At 37.4% G+C, this 17,332-nt stretch overlaps 1 protein-coding gene across 1 annotated transcript in view; it reads right to left on the bottom strand.

Annotated features, from left to right (window-relative positions):
- Positions 1–14,035, bottom strand: part of BMP5 (bone morphogenetic protein 5) — a 45,648-nt gene extending 31,613 nt beyond the window's left edge. The window contains exon 1 of the mRNA XM_087916067.1: positions 12,740–14,035. Within this exon, the coding sequence (XP_087772193.1) occupies positions 12,740–13,223 (484 nt within the window). The 5' untranslated portion in view covers positions 13,224–14,035. The remainder of the gene's footprint in view (positions 1–12,739) is intronic.
- Between the last annotated feature and the right edge of the window lie 3,297 nt (positions 14,036–17,332).

Genomic DNA, 17,332 nt, shown 5'->3' with positions numbered 1-17,332 from the left:
GGGTTGGGGGAGGGAGAAGTAGCCTGAGAGCAGAGATGAACCTTTCTTAGGATTGAAAGTTGTATTTTTCAGTGCAGACTCAGGCAGAAGATTGCAGAAAGGTAGATCTGGGAGTGAAGCTGTGATTCTGCAAGGAACTCAATCTGCCTGCCTGTTTTGCCTGATTTTGGGTAAAAGTTGCTCTTTTTTAAAATAAAAAATTCAATCTTTACATATATATTTACAATATTTACATACAAGCCACACCCAGCCATCACATGACCACCAAACCACACCCACAAATTAGGCCACGCCCACAGAAACGGTTGTTAAAAAATTTGAATCCCACCCCTGTGTCTCCTGTATTCTTAAAGCTAATATTATACATGGCAATTTAGTGAAATTGCAGGCTCAGAAGATAACCCTTGTCTTGCATTATTGCTCTACCTCTATGCCATACCATTAAAATGAATAGATGGCTCGTGACATGAGTATTTAGTGAAAACCTGATGCCCTTTTTTCTATCTTCCTGATTAGCCAAATCCTCAGCAGTTCAAAGTTAACTGTAAGTATGAGACAACCTTACAGGACTTTTTTTTTTCATGAGCTATGAAGATAGTTCAATTCCTTTTAAGATTCTGATCTTGAGAATACCTAAGTGTCCTAATACCCATATTTGAAGTCATAGGTTTAGTGCTGTTTGGTGGTTGTTCTAGGAATATTCCATTCACTTGGTTTCGGTTTACATTGGGTAGATACAACATGGAAGTGACCCTTGCCCTCTTGAGAGCTGACTCATGTATATATTGTATAAAGATAACAAAAAGCAAAAACACATGGAATTTTTAAATTTTTTATTTAAGAAATAAAATACTTTCCCAGAAATATTTGCTGAGAAGTTGTCCCAGGTTGACGTTTGCCTCTTAGTTCTTACTGGAAAGCCAGCTCATTATAAAAGTATATAGCTCAAGTATCTGAATATCTTCCTGGAATAATGGTGCCTCACTTTCATTGATGTAAGTGTATCTGTATAACTATTGAATAAAGGCAGCCTTTTTATAGTGGTGGATGGAGTATTCCGTGTATAGCATATACTCAGCATTCAGAATATAAAATACTGAAAAATACCCTTAGAGGGGAAAAAAAAAAGAATGTGCATGTGTGTTGAGAGAGTAGAGGTTTTATCCTCATATAAAACTGAATACATTGTGGTTATTGGGATTTGGAGTTTTACATTTTCCAATTAGGAACTGTAGCTCAGTTATACAACAGTTTGTATATAGAAGATTCCTGGACCTAAATCCTATTGTCTCTAGTTTTTCTGGTTTTGTTTCCTTGAAGATCCAGACAGTTGGTAATGTGAATAGACTTTTCTTGGGCAAGACCTAAACCTACTCTATCATTTAGGACAGAGAAGGCATTGAACTGTTGAGAAGGAAAAGGACCCATCAATGTTCTAACTGTCCATCACCAATGATGACATCATTACCATCATCACAGATACATCACAGCACAGGTACAGCTCCTGAAACCTTGAAACATTGCTGTCCAGTTTGAGTAGGCAATAGAGGAGCATGTAGCTTAACAAGCTGTCCCAACAAAAAGCAAGAATTCTTGTTCCAGATGTATGCCCCTTAGAATTATAATTTTACTACTTGGTGATTTATATTTCTTGATTAATGCTTTTGGAAACGGTTACACCTTTCTTCTAAAACAAACAGGAAACCTCTTTATCACCCTAAGAAAGTACTTCTCCTTTTCAACAACAAAATTGAAAACCACTTAATTGACTACTTTACTTTTCACTGAAAAATCCAGGGTTCAAAGCTAAAGAAATCCCAAGATAAGGACTTAAGTCTCTGTAACTCTTATTATTAGCTTTCACTTTCTTCATCATGAATATTTTCTTTTAAAAAATCTCTCATTTAAGAATGGCAGAAAACAATGCAATTAAATTAACAGTAGGGGTCAGATGGTCAGGAGATAAAAAAAATAGACTTAAAATAAGATCAGGGTTTTAATGAATACAGAGCATTGATTTGTCAAAACCCAAGGAGACTAATTATTTAAAGCTACTCTTTAAGAAAATGGTATAGAGAAACAGTTGCTTCCAAAGACGTAAATCAAGACAGAAACTTGAATCAATACTGCTTTCCCCAAATAATGCCTTACTTGCTAATGATGGAAGCTCCATCGCCTTTTATTCATACAACCATCCACTTACATTTAAAAAAAAAAAAACCAAGACACACAGGCAGACACGAACCTACACACACATTTGGGAATGTTACAAAGTTAAACACAAGACTAGCAGTGACATTTTAAGAAACCTCTGACTTGGCATGAGGGCCAACCACAGCTATGGCTGAAAGGTCCTTGTGTCAGCTTTGCCTAGAAATGATTTTGATCGTCAGCCAAAACCAAACTTGGCCCCACAACCAACACTCCACCAAAACAAACAAAACAGTTGTCAGTCTTCCTGATGATTTTGCCTGCTGATGTGCTCTGGTGGTTTATCGGATTCTTCAGCATGGACTGTTATTTGAAGAGATGAGCAAACGGGGGAACCCCACAGCTTGCTGAAGAAAATATGAACTTTGAAGGGCAAGGAAGTTCTCATAAATTGGACTCTGAACAAGGGCCTTCGTTGTTGGAAATCACCCCCTTTTTCCTTCTCGTCTGATCTCAGCTTCTCTTTACACATCACAGCAACCCTCATCCCTTAACCTGTGGTTTCCAAAGGGCAAGACCTTGATGGCCAAGCATATTAGTAGCTGCTTTGTGTTGTCCCTGCAGATCCACACCTTGGGATAGGAAAGGACTTTGTTCTAAGCTTCATTGGCTGGAATGAAAGGATATGGAACTGTAGTAAGGCACTCACTCCAATACTTTTTAGATCTTTTAAAAATTATTTAAGGGTGGGGGGGGGAAGATAGCTGGAATGAGACAAGGCTTAAGTAGAAGTGTCATCTCTCTTTCTAAAAATGTCTCTGGGTACCAAATGGCCCCTATAAATTTTGGTAGAAAACAAACGTTTGAGGAACTGAGAGGATGTCCTGCAGGAAGGACTGACAGTGTCGCTAGCATCCTGTAAATTGGTGCATTGCAACTGTGGGTGTCTTCTGATTTTTTTAAAAAAATGCTCCCAACAGGTTCTCTCAACTCCTGATGTGCAACATCTCTCAAAAGTTGTAGACTCCTGGTGCAAACCAGTGAAACAAACATCTTACTTTAGTCGGGACTAGCCTGTTCCATTAAGTTCAATAGTAAGAATCCAATTTTTTGCTTACATAAAGATCAAATAATAATTAGTGATTATAAGAATTCCACAAGCTCACTAATTAAAGGCAGATGCTACTATAACCTACTAAAACTCTTTGTGAGGCTGTAATTTAACACAAAGGGGAAGGGGAGGAGAACACTTAGCAAGAACAATGAAGACAGAAGGATTATATATTTTAAAAAATTAGAAAATTAATTTTATTGGCTGATCTGAGATAAGCTTGTCAGAGTTAAACTTATAAAAATGCAAGTGATAAACTACGTAAGTATTATCACTCTATCTCCTAATCCACATATAATACTAAACTGCAATGGATTTGCTTGTGTGATTTCAGTAAGGCCATAAAAGGAACAATGTTTAACTAGCCTTGATCTGATTTTGGGACAACTAAACAAGATTCATCCTGCTTCATACATGTTAATACATGAGACCACCAGGAAATCTGAGAGTTTCAGTGACTAATCATTGCAGTAGTATTGACAAGATTACAAAGAAGCATCTATGAACTCATCAAAAATTGGCATCAACTCAACAGAGCCTTTACCTTTTATCTTTTGTTCAAATCTACTTTAAAAACCTTGGCTTACTATTACAGATGAAGAACATTCCTCACCACACCATCATCTAGTTGCTTGTAGGTGTGAAGGGAATAATATAGATCAGGGGTGTCAAACTCAGTTTCATTGAGGGCTTCATCAGGGTTGTGTTTGACCTCGGGGGGGGGCAGGGTGAGAGTGGCCAGCATGGCACCACTCATGTTGGAGGTGGCTGTAGTGGCCTGAACACTCTGCCAGAGAAAACTGCCAGAGAAAACAGGCTCCCGAGCTCCATTTTCGGCTGTGATGGCCTCCTGCAACCCACTGCCAGAGAAAACGGAGCTCAGGAGAGCCACTCACAACCCTTGTGAGCTCCATTTTTGCTGGCGGAAGCACTGCAGGTTGGTCCTTCACTGTTTCCAGGGCAACCCCATGGGCCAGATCTAAGCACCCCGCAGGCCAGATCTGGCCCCCAGGCCTTGAGTTTGACATCCCTGATATAGATCAAACAACATGTACTCTACTTTCACATTATCCCATTTCTAATGCAATCACAGAAAGAATTTGTGCCATCACAATTACGGTTTGCATTGAAGATATCACAGATACCACAACTATGAGGTCAAGATTAAAAAGCAGTGGTAGGATTCAAATATTTTTACTATGGTTCTGTGGGCATGGCTTGGTGGGCATAGCAGGGGAAGGATACTGTAAAATCTCCAGTCAGAGGTGGTATTTGCCGGTTCTCCAAACTACTCAAAATTTCTGCTACCGGTTCTCCAGAACTGGTCAGAACCTGCTGAATACCACCTCTGCTAAAAAGAGTCTAGTTTGCCACCTTGAATGATTTCATTAGCAGGCATAAAACATCATGCTTCCATACTAATAAGGAAGCCAGTCAGTTGAAACTGATCCTTTATCAATACCCATGAAGTTTTAAATCCAGATCTTCTATAACACTGAGGAATCTGGAACTTTGATGTTAGAAAAAAAGAGAGTTATGTTATGTTACAATTATTTTAATTCCAAAAATTATGGTAATGAAAATATTAAAAAGGAGTGTAATTCCCCACACGAAATCAGCAGTAGCTTTTGTTCTAAAGGTTATACTCTGAAATGAGTTGACAGGTCTGGCAAAAAAAAAAAAGATTCTAGATCTTAACAACAGCTTCCAGTGTCACCTGCAGTACCTCCATATAAATATATCTCAAGTGCCAACCGCCCTGAAAATCCTTAATCCATTTTAAAAAATGAATGACAATTAGAACAACCAAACATGTCCTGCAAATTTCTCCACTAGATGACAAATAAAGAAAAATGTGATTATTTCCTGCTATCTCATGATTCTCTGGATTGTTGCAATCTAGATCTAGTAACCATACTCTCTTGGAATCTAGTCTGATGCCTTAACCACTACATCAAATAGGCTCTCCCAAACTGGAAAAGGCATTGGTTAATAAATCTGCCCTTCCTAACATGATATCTCACAGGTATGTTGCATCATGGCTACTATCATCACAGTCCAACATGATTAAGATGAAAGGAATTATAGGTCAACCTATCTGGAAGGCACCACCTAGCTGCCAAGGTACGAGAATATACATAACTAGATACATTTCTATGTTCTTCTATTCAGTTATTTCTCAGCTGTACTTCTTTGTATGCAAGTTGTTTTGAATTTTCTCCTTTAACAATTATTTACAGGTCTAATTGAAGCTTTTAAAAATGGTTGTAAGTAGACAACTGCTAGTAAAACAGAAAAATTGATAAGTCAAGGAAATTGATCTGTAGCAGTCAGATTCAGAATGGGCAAAATAAGTGCTTCCCCACACAAAAGACTATTATTGATTTGTGAAAACCCCCATCCTCATCACAACACATCTTTAGTTTAACTGAACTGGTTATTATATTCTGTCTATATTTTGGAAAGTCTGCACGGTTCTGCTCTGTAGACACCTCAAGAAGGGATTAAATGAATCTGTGACAGAAGAATGGCCACATTTGCAATTGGCTGAATTCATATCAGCCACAACAAAGACACGAGTGTTGGCTTCTTTCTTTCATATCACTTGATTACTTTTTGATTGCTGGTAGTCTTTCAGGAACAAGGGGGCTTTCTGCGAGGCCAAGATCTCCCATATTTCTCACCAACATATCCCTTCCATTTCCCTTCCCCCCCAAAAAACTCTTGGAATGTCAACAGGTAGACAAAGAAACAGGGGTGGCCAGAGGCTGCAAGGATAAATTCTGCCCTTGAACTCATTGCAAAAAATTACTTTAACAGTTATGCGTATGTCTGACAGATGAACACAATTGGAACTCATTTGTGGACAGATGGTTTATGTTTATTTCTTATATAAACAATCATTCCTCAGTACAGCATTTCTCAAGACAACACAGATCCTTTTTGAATTTTTGTATCATTTTGCATAATTGATAATTGTCTTAACTGGTGACAGTATTCAGGTTTGGTTAGAATATATTATGTTCCTGTCTTTAAGGTTGGCTGGACCTGATTTAAGTTGATTTAAAAATGCAGCCATCTTGAGGGAGAAGCAAGAAATACTAATCATGCAATCTCACACTTTGAGATGTTTGAAGACAGTGACAGTACACCAAGGTTTTGGAAGTAGTCTTCCACTTGTAACAATTTGTTTAGTGACCATTCAAAGTTACAATGACACTGAAAAAAGTGATGTAGGATTACTTTTCACACTACCATTGCAGCATCCCTGCAATCCAAACCTTAGATGCTTAGCAACTGGCTTGTATTCATGACGTTTGGGGTGTCCCAGGGTCACGTGATTTTTAGGGGGACGACCTTCTGATCAGCAAAGTCAATGAAGATGCCAGATTCTAAGGTTTGGATTGCAGGGATGCTGCAATGGTAGTAAGTGTGAAAAGTAATCCTACATCACTTTTTTCAGTGCCATTGTAACTTTGAATGGTCACTAAACAAATTGTTACAAGTGGAAGACTACCTCCGAAACCTTGGTGTACTGTCATTGCCCTCAAACATCTCAAAGTGTGAGATTGCATGATTAGTATTTCTTGCTTCTCCCTCAAGATGGTGTAACTAACTCCCTCAACTGTGTACTTTACAATTTCAGTGATTTGCTTAACAACTGTGGCAAGAAAGATCACCCAATGGATGAAAACTCACAACAACTGTCTTGCTTAGCAACAGAATTTGGGGCTCAGCTATGGTCGTAAGTCAAGGACTGCCTATACCTTTTCCTTGCTTTTCTCTCATCTCACTCTTTCTATAGTTCAAACCTTTGGAGAGGGGAGTCTAGGAAAGAGAAAGAAGGAGATACAAGACTAGACATTTCAGACCATGACAGGAAGGCCATACCATGGCTTTACCCTTTGCAGGAGTCCACCAATGCCTCTTTCTAATGCTGGTCATGAGAGGCGATGATAATGATGATGGTTGCTTTATGCAGAAGAGCATTTCCTATGGCTCAAAGAGTTCAGAGTCTGCATTGCAACCTCTGGCTTTGAAGTTAAAAGAATCGTCAGGGGAGCAAGAAAGAAAATTACACCTCCACAATAAAGAACTATTTTTCATGTTTTACTTTCCCTTCAACAATAGGCAATAATCAACAGCCAGCCTTCTTGTTCATAAAGGCCAGAGATGGTTGTCACAGAATTATTTACATCGGAATAGCCATGCTGCTTGGGAATATTGCGCACCGCATGAGTCTCCAGGAAACAAAAAGTCGCATCAATCAAAGGATCATTTTAGATTACTTTAATTTCTATCCAGGGTTGCTATGAGGTTCTGTTTTCCTAGTAAAGTATGTATAATATATAACCCACAGCTTCCCACCCAAAGACTGTGTTTAGTCTGAAAAAGCAATTTTGAAAGGAAACAACAAGCAGAGTTTTATCTGACCTCCCAGTGGCAAAAGTATTAACAGTGCGTATTTTTATATGTATGGCACACAGAAAAAAAAATGCATTTAGGTCCCCCTCACATCCACTCCTAATGATCAGTTTACATCAGTTCATCTCAGTTTATTGCTCATTTCTGTCAGGGTTTTGTTTCTTTTTCCTGTCTTTTTTTGGGGAGAAAAATCAATGTTGAGGTTATTTCAAATCTACTTTCTTGAGAGTGTGGTAGCTTCCCCATTCATGTTTTCATTTAAAATGAACTAATTAAAAATAAAAGTAGACAAAGCAGAAAGCTAAAATTGCATGGATAGTAGGAAGCTTATCAAGAAGTACATTGTGACCCTCAAAGGGCCCTGCTGGAAATCCAGGATTTAGATAGTAAAAATCAGAGGTGGTATTCAGCAGGTTCTGACCAGTTCTGGAGAACTGGTAGCAGAAATTTTGAGTAGTTTGTAGAACCGGCAAAAACCACCTCTGACTGGTCCCGCCCCCATCTATTCTCCACCTCCCGAGTCCCAGCTAATTGGCTGGGTCTTCCTTGGTTGCCCTGCACAGGAGAACGGAGCTGGAAAGCAGGTTAATGGGATGAGGAGTAAATGGGGATTTTGAAGTATATCCTTCCCCTGCCAAGCTGACCAAGCCAAACCCACAGAACTGGTAGTAAAAAAATTTGAATCCCACCACTGGTAAAAATGCCCTGTTGTTCTAAAAAGTGGTCACTAGATCCCCAAGGGTTAGGAAGTGTCCCTCACTTTATATGAAACCAAGATGGATTTAGCTGCTCTATTTCAGTAAGGAAAATATACACCCATTTTATTGGATTTGCTAACCAAAATGGAATATGTCTGTATTTTTTAATTATTTCATACTCCATTCTATAAAGTCTAGCATCAACTGCCAGAATAATCTACTAATGTTTGTGCTGTGGTACCTGTTATTATTTCAACACTCTTCATAGTTGCTGGAGATCTGTGTGAGTCCCACTGAAATTACTAAAGTTTAAGAGAAAAACTATCTTCTGCTTTCGAAACTGAGTATGCCACTCTTGCTGGTGTAATAAATGAAAATAATTGATCATCCTTAAATTCTCTAAATAATTGAACAACCATATGTTATTTCATTGCTTTTTCATGGGGAAAAAATCTGAATCTCCCATCATCCACCCACATCTCAGTTCAGGTTTATCTAAGTACCGGTAGTTTGAATCTTAGCAAAGCTAGAAGACTGTTTTTAATATAAATTCAGTCAGATTTGAACATTCTCAGTAGCCCAGATTAAAATATATTCCTATCCAATAACAGCTGATTACTAACAACAACAGATTGGAGACTTGGTATGCTGCTTCTGCAGTTCAAGTTAAAAAGCAAGCAAATAATAACTTAAACAAATAATCTGTCTGTCTAAACAGGATTTGTCAAACAGTTCCATTTCCTTCAATCAAGCAAAAATAAATAAATAAATAAATCTGAGAATCAGTAATGTATGTATGTTCTTGTTAAAATTGAAGTAGAACTTTGAAAATATTATAGTTGGTTCATTTTTTAAAAAATGGTTGACAGATTTTTATATATAACTGATGATTGGAGGGTTTCAGACCAATCTTTTCTGAAGCTTTCATTCACTGTTGAATGAAAGCCGCCAAGACAACGTTATTCATGTATTTATCTTTGTGAAATAACCTGGATGTCTGTTTATAAAAAAATATATGCCTACCATTTAAGTTTGTCTGTCTGTTTACCTACCTACCTACAGTACCTATTTACCAGTTGAATTTAGAGAGCTACCCCTCTCATACATGTGTCTCTAGGCAGTATACACAATTAACACACAGTTAACCACTACAACCATCAACCATTAAAAGCAAATAAAAACCAGTTAAAAGCTACAGTTAAAAAGTACAACTTTGCAAATTAAGGAATGGGGGAACTGGATGGAAAAGGCAGAAACAAAAAGTTTTGGAGGAGGACATGATCAGAGCTGGACAGGGAAAACAAGCAAGGCACTGAGAACTATCTTTCATGAAATGTTTTTCATCAACATTAGAATGGCGGTGGGAAAGGAAGAGAAGCTGAGGTTATATTGCCATGTATTAGAATGCTAACGGTGGAGAAAATGCTTCGGCTTCACAGTTTGGAAGGAAAAAGAAAGAGAATATTGAAAACAAAACAAACCTTTAATTTAAATGACTTCATTTTACTTTTTTACCAGTGGATCTGTTTTAAATACTCTCTCGGGCATTTTAAATTTTATTAGCAAAGCAAGCAAACGTTATCAGCAGTTATTCTACCAGCATAATTATTATGACAGAAACCATCTTTCTTCCTCCAGAGGATTTTTCTTTTTTCTGCCTTAAATTCAGATGCCCCTTAAGGATGAAACTTTATTACCTCAAGCTCCCAGCAAACAGCATTTCTAGGACTTAACACCTCCCATTTGTTATTCTTAGCGCAGAAGTTTTTAAATCGTTAGAGTTTGGCAAATGCAATGATTTATGTAAATTCTTTATCATCTCGTGGGGGATTAATGTACTGTAATTTGATAATGGCCCTCCACTTTAAGAGTCAGGACTACTTCCAGAAGAAAGCAACTTGATTGCATATGATGGATAGTGTAAACCTCCACCAATTTCCACGATATGACCAAAGATTCATTTATCATTACCATTTTTCTTTGTAGTACTTTTAATTATAATTGCCATTGATTGTCAGATATAGAATATGAATGGTTGCTCTTTGGCATGATATTTTATGTACTTTAATTGCATTGAGATTTCTCTTAGTTTCACCAAAAATATTTATCTAGCCTTAATGAAGAGGGTGCTTAATGCCCTAAAATTCTGCCAAACTACAAAGACAGCAAGAAGCGATCTAACTTTAATCTACTTTGAAAGGTTAAACATCAGTTTAATAGGGCATATAAACCAGATAAAGATTTATCTTAGCCAGCTTTTCATTTTAATGATGTCTATACATTTCAAGAGTTAGAAAAATCAGGTTTCAGTATAGAACATGCATTCTGATGCTCCTTAACACAACAGCTACTATTATCTAATAATACAATTTATGCCAGCTTAGTAGGCTGGGGTGGAGGGAATGACCTTATAGTAAATTGAATTGTCATCACAGATAATGTTAAATGCACATGAACAGGAATTCTATTTGTTTATAAAAGTCCAACATCTACAACCTGAAGAGAAAAAATTGCAGCCATCTGCTTAATAATGCATTTACTGAATCTGTTTTTAGACCAATAGAAGACAATTAGTTTTAGAATTAAAGCTAACTGATAAACAAGGGGTCAATGTACCTCAAATCTTATTAAAATGCTTATATAAAATATGCATTCAATATGACTGATTCTTTACATAGACATTTGAATTTAGTTGTGGTTGTAGAACACATTAAATAATTTCAAATGTAAAGGTAAGAAAAAAAGGGGAACATCTGTAGTTGGGTTTTTTTTTTAAGTATAGCGCCCATAAATTGCACTGTATTAGTGGATACTTTTCACTAAGTTTTGAAAAGTACTTTTCAAAATACTATTTCCCTAAAATATTATTAGCAAAATATTATTTTATTTCTGATTGCTAAATTTCTGTTAAATGTTTTCTAAATAATTATCAACTAAACATTGTACTAACCTACTATAATTAGAACCAGCTTAAATGGTGCATGTCATTTAAAGTTATTTTAGAGTTTCATCCTGATGCTTAAAACTCTTATAGAAAATATTTCCAGGAAAGGAACAGGAGAGGAATTTGTCACTCTTTCTATGATGGTTTACTTTTCAGTGAAATCTTTGGCAAATATGTGTCAAAATGTTGAAAATACTTTCAGTCCAGCACTGTTTATGGATTTTTCTCTACAATGTGAAATTCATAATTCATAGGTACAGAAATATTTTGACAACATCCATAATATCACCATTTTTCACACCTTCTTGCATTATGAAACAATTATTCCTCTCTAAATTATTGTATTTTAAATAAATACAAAGTTTCTATCCTAGAGTTTAATTTCACATTTTTTTAAAATATGTAAGAGCTTTTTAAAGCTAATAAAATGAAACCGTGATCCAGAATAGAATATTTACCAATATAAAAATTGCTTCATTTCAGAAAGGAAAAGCCACGATACCTGAAACAAACTTGAAATTCTTTAAAGGCCACAAATTCTGCGTGTATGTTAGGGAATTCCACAAGCTCTCTCCCCAATTCAATATGCAAACAAGAATCATCTATGAGAAATTTGTCAAAAATGAAATATTTCCCCTGCCCCCAACTGTATGAATGTCTAATTCTATCATCCTTGAAGCACAGTTACTGGTTATCTTCTATAATCTTGTTCTGATTTCCAAAGCAAACAATTTATACCAGTAGGCTTACATGGTTTTTTTTTTCTATTTTTAAAAAATGATTCTTGGGCTAATGTAATCATTTTAATTACATCAATGAAAGAAGAAAAACAAAGGGCAACTGACTTTATACTAAAGGTAAGAGAAACTCCCCCTACCCAGGACTACCATGTTTCTAATATAATAAGGCTGGGTCTTATTTTTTTTTGAGCCCCGAAAAAATGGCTAGGCCGTCTTTTCGGGGGTGACTTAATTCCCCGCCCCACTTGCATCTTCGGGCGGGCGGCTACGGCTTCGATGTTGACCTCAGTGTTGGTGGGGCACTTCATATCAGGGTCAACGCAGGCAGCACCATATCCGGGTGTGCAACAAAAGTACTTCCTAACGGCAAGCCCCCCCACCATTCTCCCCATTTCGCATGTTTTAATATAGGCCTTAATTTGGGGGGAGGGGCTTAATTTTATTTCATGCCTATAAAACATGCTGGGACTTCCTATTGGGGGAGGCCGTATTGTTGGAGAAACAGGGTACCTACTTAGTAGCTGGTTTACCATTAGCCCAACTCATTTTTGTACTTGTAGCACATCTTCTAGGGGCCAATTTTTGCCTTTAAAAGGGCTCTTGCTCTCCTATTCTGTCTACCCCAGAGAGATTTCAAACAAAGGAAAACAAAATGAAATTGGCAACATACCTAAATTGACAAAACTCATGACCATATCTGCATCATTCAGAAAGTTGGTGTCGTGCAAGCTAGCTAAGGTGGGATTTTGTGTAGGAAGTGAACTTGTCCGTGATATGTATATTCTTCGGGAATATCCATTTGGAGATGCCAAGTAGCCTTTCCGTAGCCCTTTGCCCTCTCCGCTTGGGGATCCCTTCACCAAATATTCCAACTCTTCAGGATCCTCTTCATTTGTCATTGCGTTGTAGAGATCCAGCATGAAGAGAGGTGCTGAGGAAGCTTGTTTTCCAGCTGAAAATGGCCGGGGTCTATGAGGTAAACCCAGGATGGAAAGAATTTCTCTTTGGATCTCTCGCCTCTCATGGTTCCGCAATCTCCGATAAATAAAACTGGAGTGGACATGGTTGTTCCCCATGCCTGCCTTAGCATAATCCATTAAAAGCCAGTAATTCCAGAGTAAGCTCAATAGAACTTTGAACAGAGTTTGGTCCATTTTAAAATAAAATAAACACACAAATAACTTTCAAATAATGTTGTATTTTCCTTTTTCTGGTCTCTTATGAAATCTGGTGTTCCCGGGACCAAGAAAGGTTAAATAAAAAAAATAAAAAAATGAACGATGAATTACCTATGCCTCATGTCAGCATTGCCATTTCTGTATCTCCCATCTTGATCATCTCCTTCCACTTCTTCCTTAAGTATGATGGGCTGTGTCGAGCGGCTTGCAGTTCTATGAAAGCTGAAATTCAGACGTCCAGTTTTCTATTGCTCTAACTGTTTCTCCTGCACGGGTGGAACAGGTTCCCAGAAGCTGAACATTTGATGCAGGCATTCCTAGTCAAAACCTTGAGATCATCAGACTTGAAGATAGTTTTGAACAGTTTTGAATCTTGTCAAACTACCATTAACATCAGAGTCCCCTCATGCTCTGGTTCCTAATCCCTACCTAGATAACTTTTCTTCACCTTGCTGTCCTTTCCTGAATGCCAGTTTTCTGTCTTCAACTACTGCTTGGTGATGGTGCAATTTCCCTTTGGTGGTTTTTTTTTTCAGCACCCAGCTGAGCCTATTAACATTTGTAATGTCCAGCCCATCTGAAACATGCATCACAGGCTTGAAAACGTCTTCCTCTGAATTCATCCAGGGATGTTAAAAAACAAAACAAAAAACAGGATCCCTCCCCTTCTCAATATCCATCCAATCTTTTGCAGTTCCTTAAAAGTGATTTTTACCTCTACCAGGCAAAAATAGAGCAGTTCCCTTCAAGAGATCTGAAAGCTAATGTAAGCACAACCCTGCTGGGAGAGAAGAGGCTTCTCATTGTAATTTGAAACTGGCAAAGTGAGGGGGGGAAATGAATTAACCCTTCTGCTGCCATACAGTTACTCCCACTCCCCAACCAGCCAGTGTAGAGTTCTCTAACAGGATGGGAGTAATGACCTCTCCGAAAAGAACTGTGTCAACAGATCGATCTTAAAAATTTAGCATGCAATTCACCTGAGTACTTGCAGAGTGGAAAGACCGTTGAGCTTGATTGAATTATACTAGTTTGCAGAACATATTCAACTCTACCCTCTTTTTAAATGTAACCACTTGCAGCCTAGGTTAAATAATTTAACATTCCACTGAGATCAGCATGTGAGGCCTGGAGTTTTTTCGGACATGCTCTTTAGTTTGGAAGGATCCCATCTAATGCAGTGAAGCACTTCAGAGTCACACAGTTTTGAGCAGAGACCAGAAAAGCAGGCTTATCTTTCCAGTTAAAGGAGCATGACTGAGCATACAGTTTTGGAGCGAGCTGCCTAAAGTAGATGCAGTTGAAACAGACTGGGTGTTTCTATAGCATAAGCGTGAATGTTGCTTTTCACCTATTTATCGCCCAAATCAGAAGACAGAAAACAGCATTTATTTACAAAATAGTAGAAGTGATGTGATGGGTTTTTCACAAATCTTTATAATACTTTCTTCTCTCTGCTTCTTGTTTGCTTTTCTTGATATTTTACACTTAGTAACTATTGGTCTGTCGTGAGGATTGATGGGAAAAAAATCATTTTTTCCGATATATTTTTGGTTCGTTTTTTTTCTTCTTTCAAGGCAGCCACTGCCAGGGCAATTGATCTCAGCCTCCTGAGAGGAATGCAAACCTTTTGAATTAAAATAAAAAATAGCAGGCCCAATTGACTCCACATTAGGGAGATCACATAAAACCACTGACATGCCAGCTGAGGGCATAAGATTGTTCTATTGAAAAGAGATGGAGCTTGTTTCTTTCAGTGCTTGTTTATTGCATTTTTTTAAAAAATAGTGTTGCACTAATCAAATGGAAATTATGACTCAATATTTCAGTAATCAAGTTATGAACCTTCACTTGTGAATTCAGCTTTTCATTTTACATGATACTTCTCTTTTCACCACAGCTTCAACACAAAAGTACATCCCTTATTTTATCAAATAGGACATATCAAAGGGGTATTAGTGATTGATTAAGTGAGGACATCGCTCTATACCAGCAATAGATTCTCAGTGAATGCATTTCTTCTCACTCCAACCATTTCAATAGTATCAATTCACACACTATGTTTCTACTTGGATTTTATTTATTATTACTTAAAAATGACTCTATTGAGCAATAGATAAGTAAGAAGGGTAATATTAACAGACATGGAAACAAAACTAGGCTGGAACAAACTAAAAATAACTAGAACGTATTTTTGGATAAAGGAATCACATCTGTAGCACACTAAAGAAAAAGCCTAAGGTGGTTTCACCAAGAGAAGACAAATATAGCAACCCAGAACAAGATATAGTCTTAAGAGACTGATTCAACTTGACATTTAGAAAAATCAATTTCCATTGAGTTAGTTTCATTTAACTTAATCTTTGTGGTTTTATTGACTTTGCAGGTACCAGGAAAAAAAACTATGGTGGTCTACTCCTGAACAATATATCTGGTACATTATTTACACACACTGTTTACTATCAGCATCCATATTCTCTCATTATAACCTAATAGAATACTTCTGAAACCTAGTTGGATTCTTCTCAGCTCCAATTACATTTCCTTCAAAGAGATCTGAGTATCATATGGCATGGTTAAGGAACCTATGTATTTCCAGATGCTGTTCCATCCTTCTGAGTCATTATAATGGCTGGCCCTTGTGGGAATTGGCAACCAACAAATCCAGAGAACAGTATACATATGGCCTTAAAATGAACACTCATGTCACTGTTAAGGTTCTGAATTAAACCTCTGTGGACTAGATCAGCCCATTAATGAGCAAGCAACATTTCAGGTGTCATATAAATTGCTATGAATTATCCAAGAAAATCATGCTATAAATAATGAAAGATACTTCAATGCAGCAGATAGGGGTTCGGATGCATTAAAATAGCTAGAGATCTACAGTTCAGTCCAATCCACTTGGAAAAGGTCTTACTGATTTAAAGCAGACTTACATATTAACAAAATTGTCCTGATTTCAATGCTTATCAAAATTATTCCAGCTGTGTAAGACAGAAAAGAATTAAAGCAAACTCAGACAATTAGATACATCAGTGGCCCAGAAATTTTCATTTTTGGCAGAAGACCTGCATCCTGCAAAGGGTAAAAAGCTTACTTCTGCAAATGCTCTGTTGCCGCCTTGTTTTTGAAAAAGATCACAAAGAAAGGCCATTTTCAGTGAAATGGCAACTCTTTAGAGACAAAAACAAGAGCACACCAGGAATAAACATTTCCAGAGTTTTGAGGCAGCACAGAGAAAAGTTGTATTGAGCCAGGGGGATCAAACTTGCTCTATTCAGGCAAAAGTTGATGTGAAAGCAGTTTTCTGAGAGAACTAAACTCCACATAAAGAAAAATACTTTGGAAAATATGCAACAAAGACTACAAAGTCATAAAGATGAAGAAATTGGACATTTCTATGAAACTTCAGTCCACTTTATCAGGCCCATAAGTGAGGAGATGGGTTGCACTTTACAGGCAATAAACTGAAAACCTTTGGGGCTTTGGGTTGTCGTAACAGACTCACACAACTGCAATACTCTTCTGGAATCTAAGAATGTGCCTCTAAACAGATGGGCAGCACATAAATCTAAAGAAAGAAATACTTCTCATTCTCATTTTTTATTCCACGAAGAATCACAATGAAAACTTCTGTTTTTCTTGGGTAGAAAAGCAATTTCCAAATCAGAATACAGTGGTCCTTGGTTAACAATCACTCTTTCAGTGACCATTCACTGCCCTGAATGAGCAGTTCATAAGACCAGTCATCGAAATTCTGACTGTCACAGTTTCCCTGCAGTCATGTGATCATGATCCAGGTGCTCAGTAAGTGGTCTGGATTTCCAACCATCATAGCCTCCCACAATCATGTGATTGCAATTTGTCAGTTTTCCCCCAAGCAAAGAAAATGGGGAAGCAATCAGGAAGTTGAAAGGTACAGTCATGTGAAGTTCTCTCTTAACAAGCTGTGATAATTCTCTCACAACAGTAACAGGGGATTGATAGAATTGCTGTCGTGGCATGATCACATGATATTGCCCTTTACTACCCCTTTTTCTAGCAATAGTAATTCTGATTACGATTACCATTAATAAGTGAGG

Source organism: Pseudonaja textilis, chromosome 1 (genome assembly GCF_049901715.1).
Source record: "Pseudonaja textilis isolate UNSWEBS1 chromosome 1, rPseTex1.2, whole genome shotgun sequence".
Taxonomy (NCBI): domain Eukaryota; kingdom Metazoa; phylum Chordata; class Lepidosauria; order Squamata; family Elapidae; genus Pseudonaja; species Pseudonaja textilis.
This window is presented reverse-complemented; position numbering and strand designations above follow the sequence as displayed.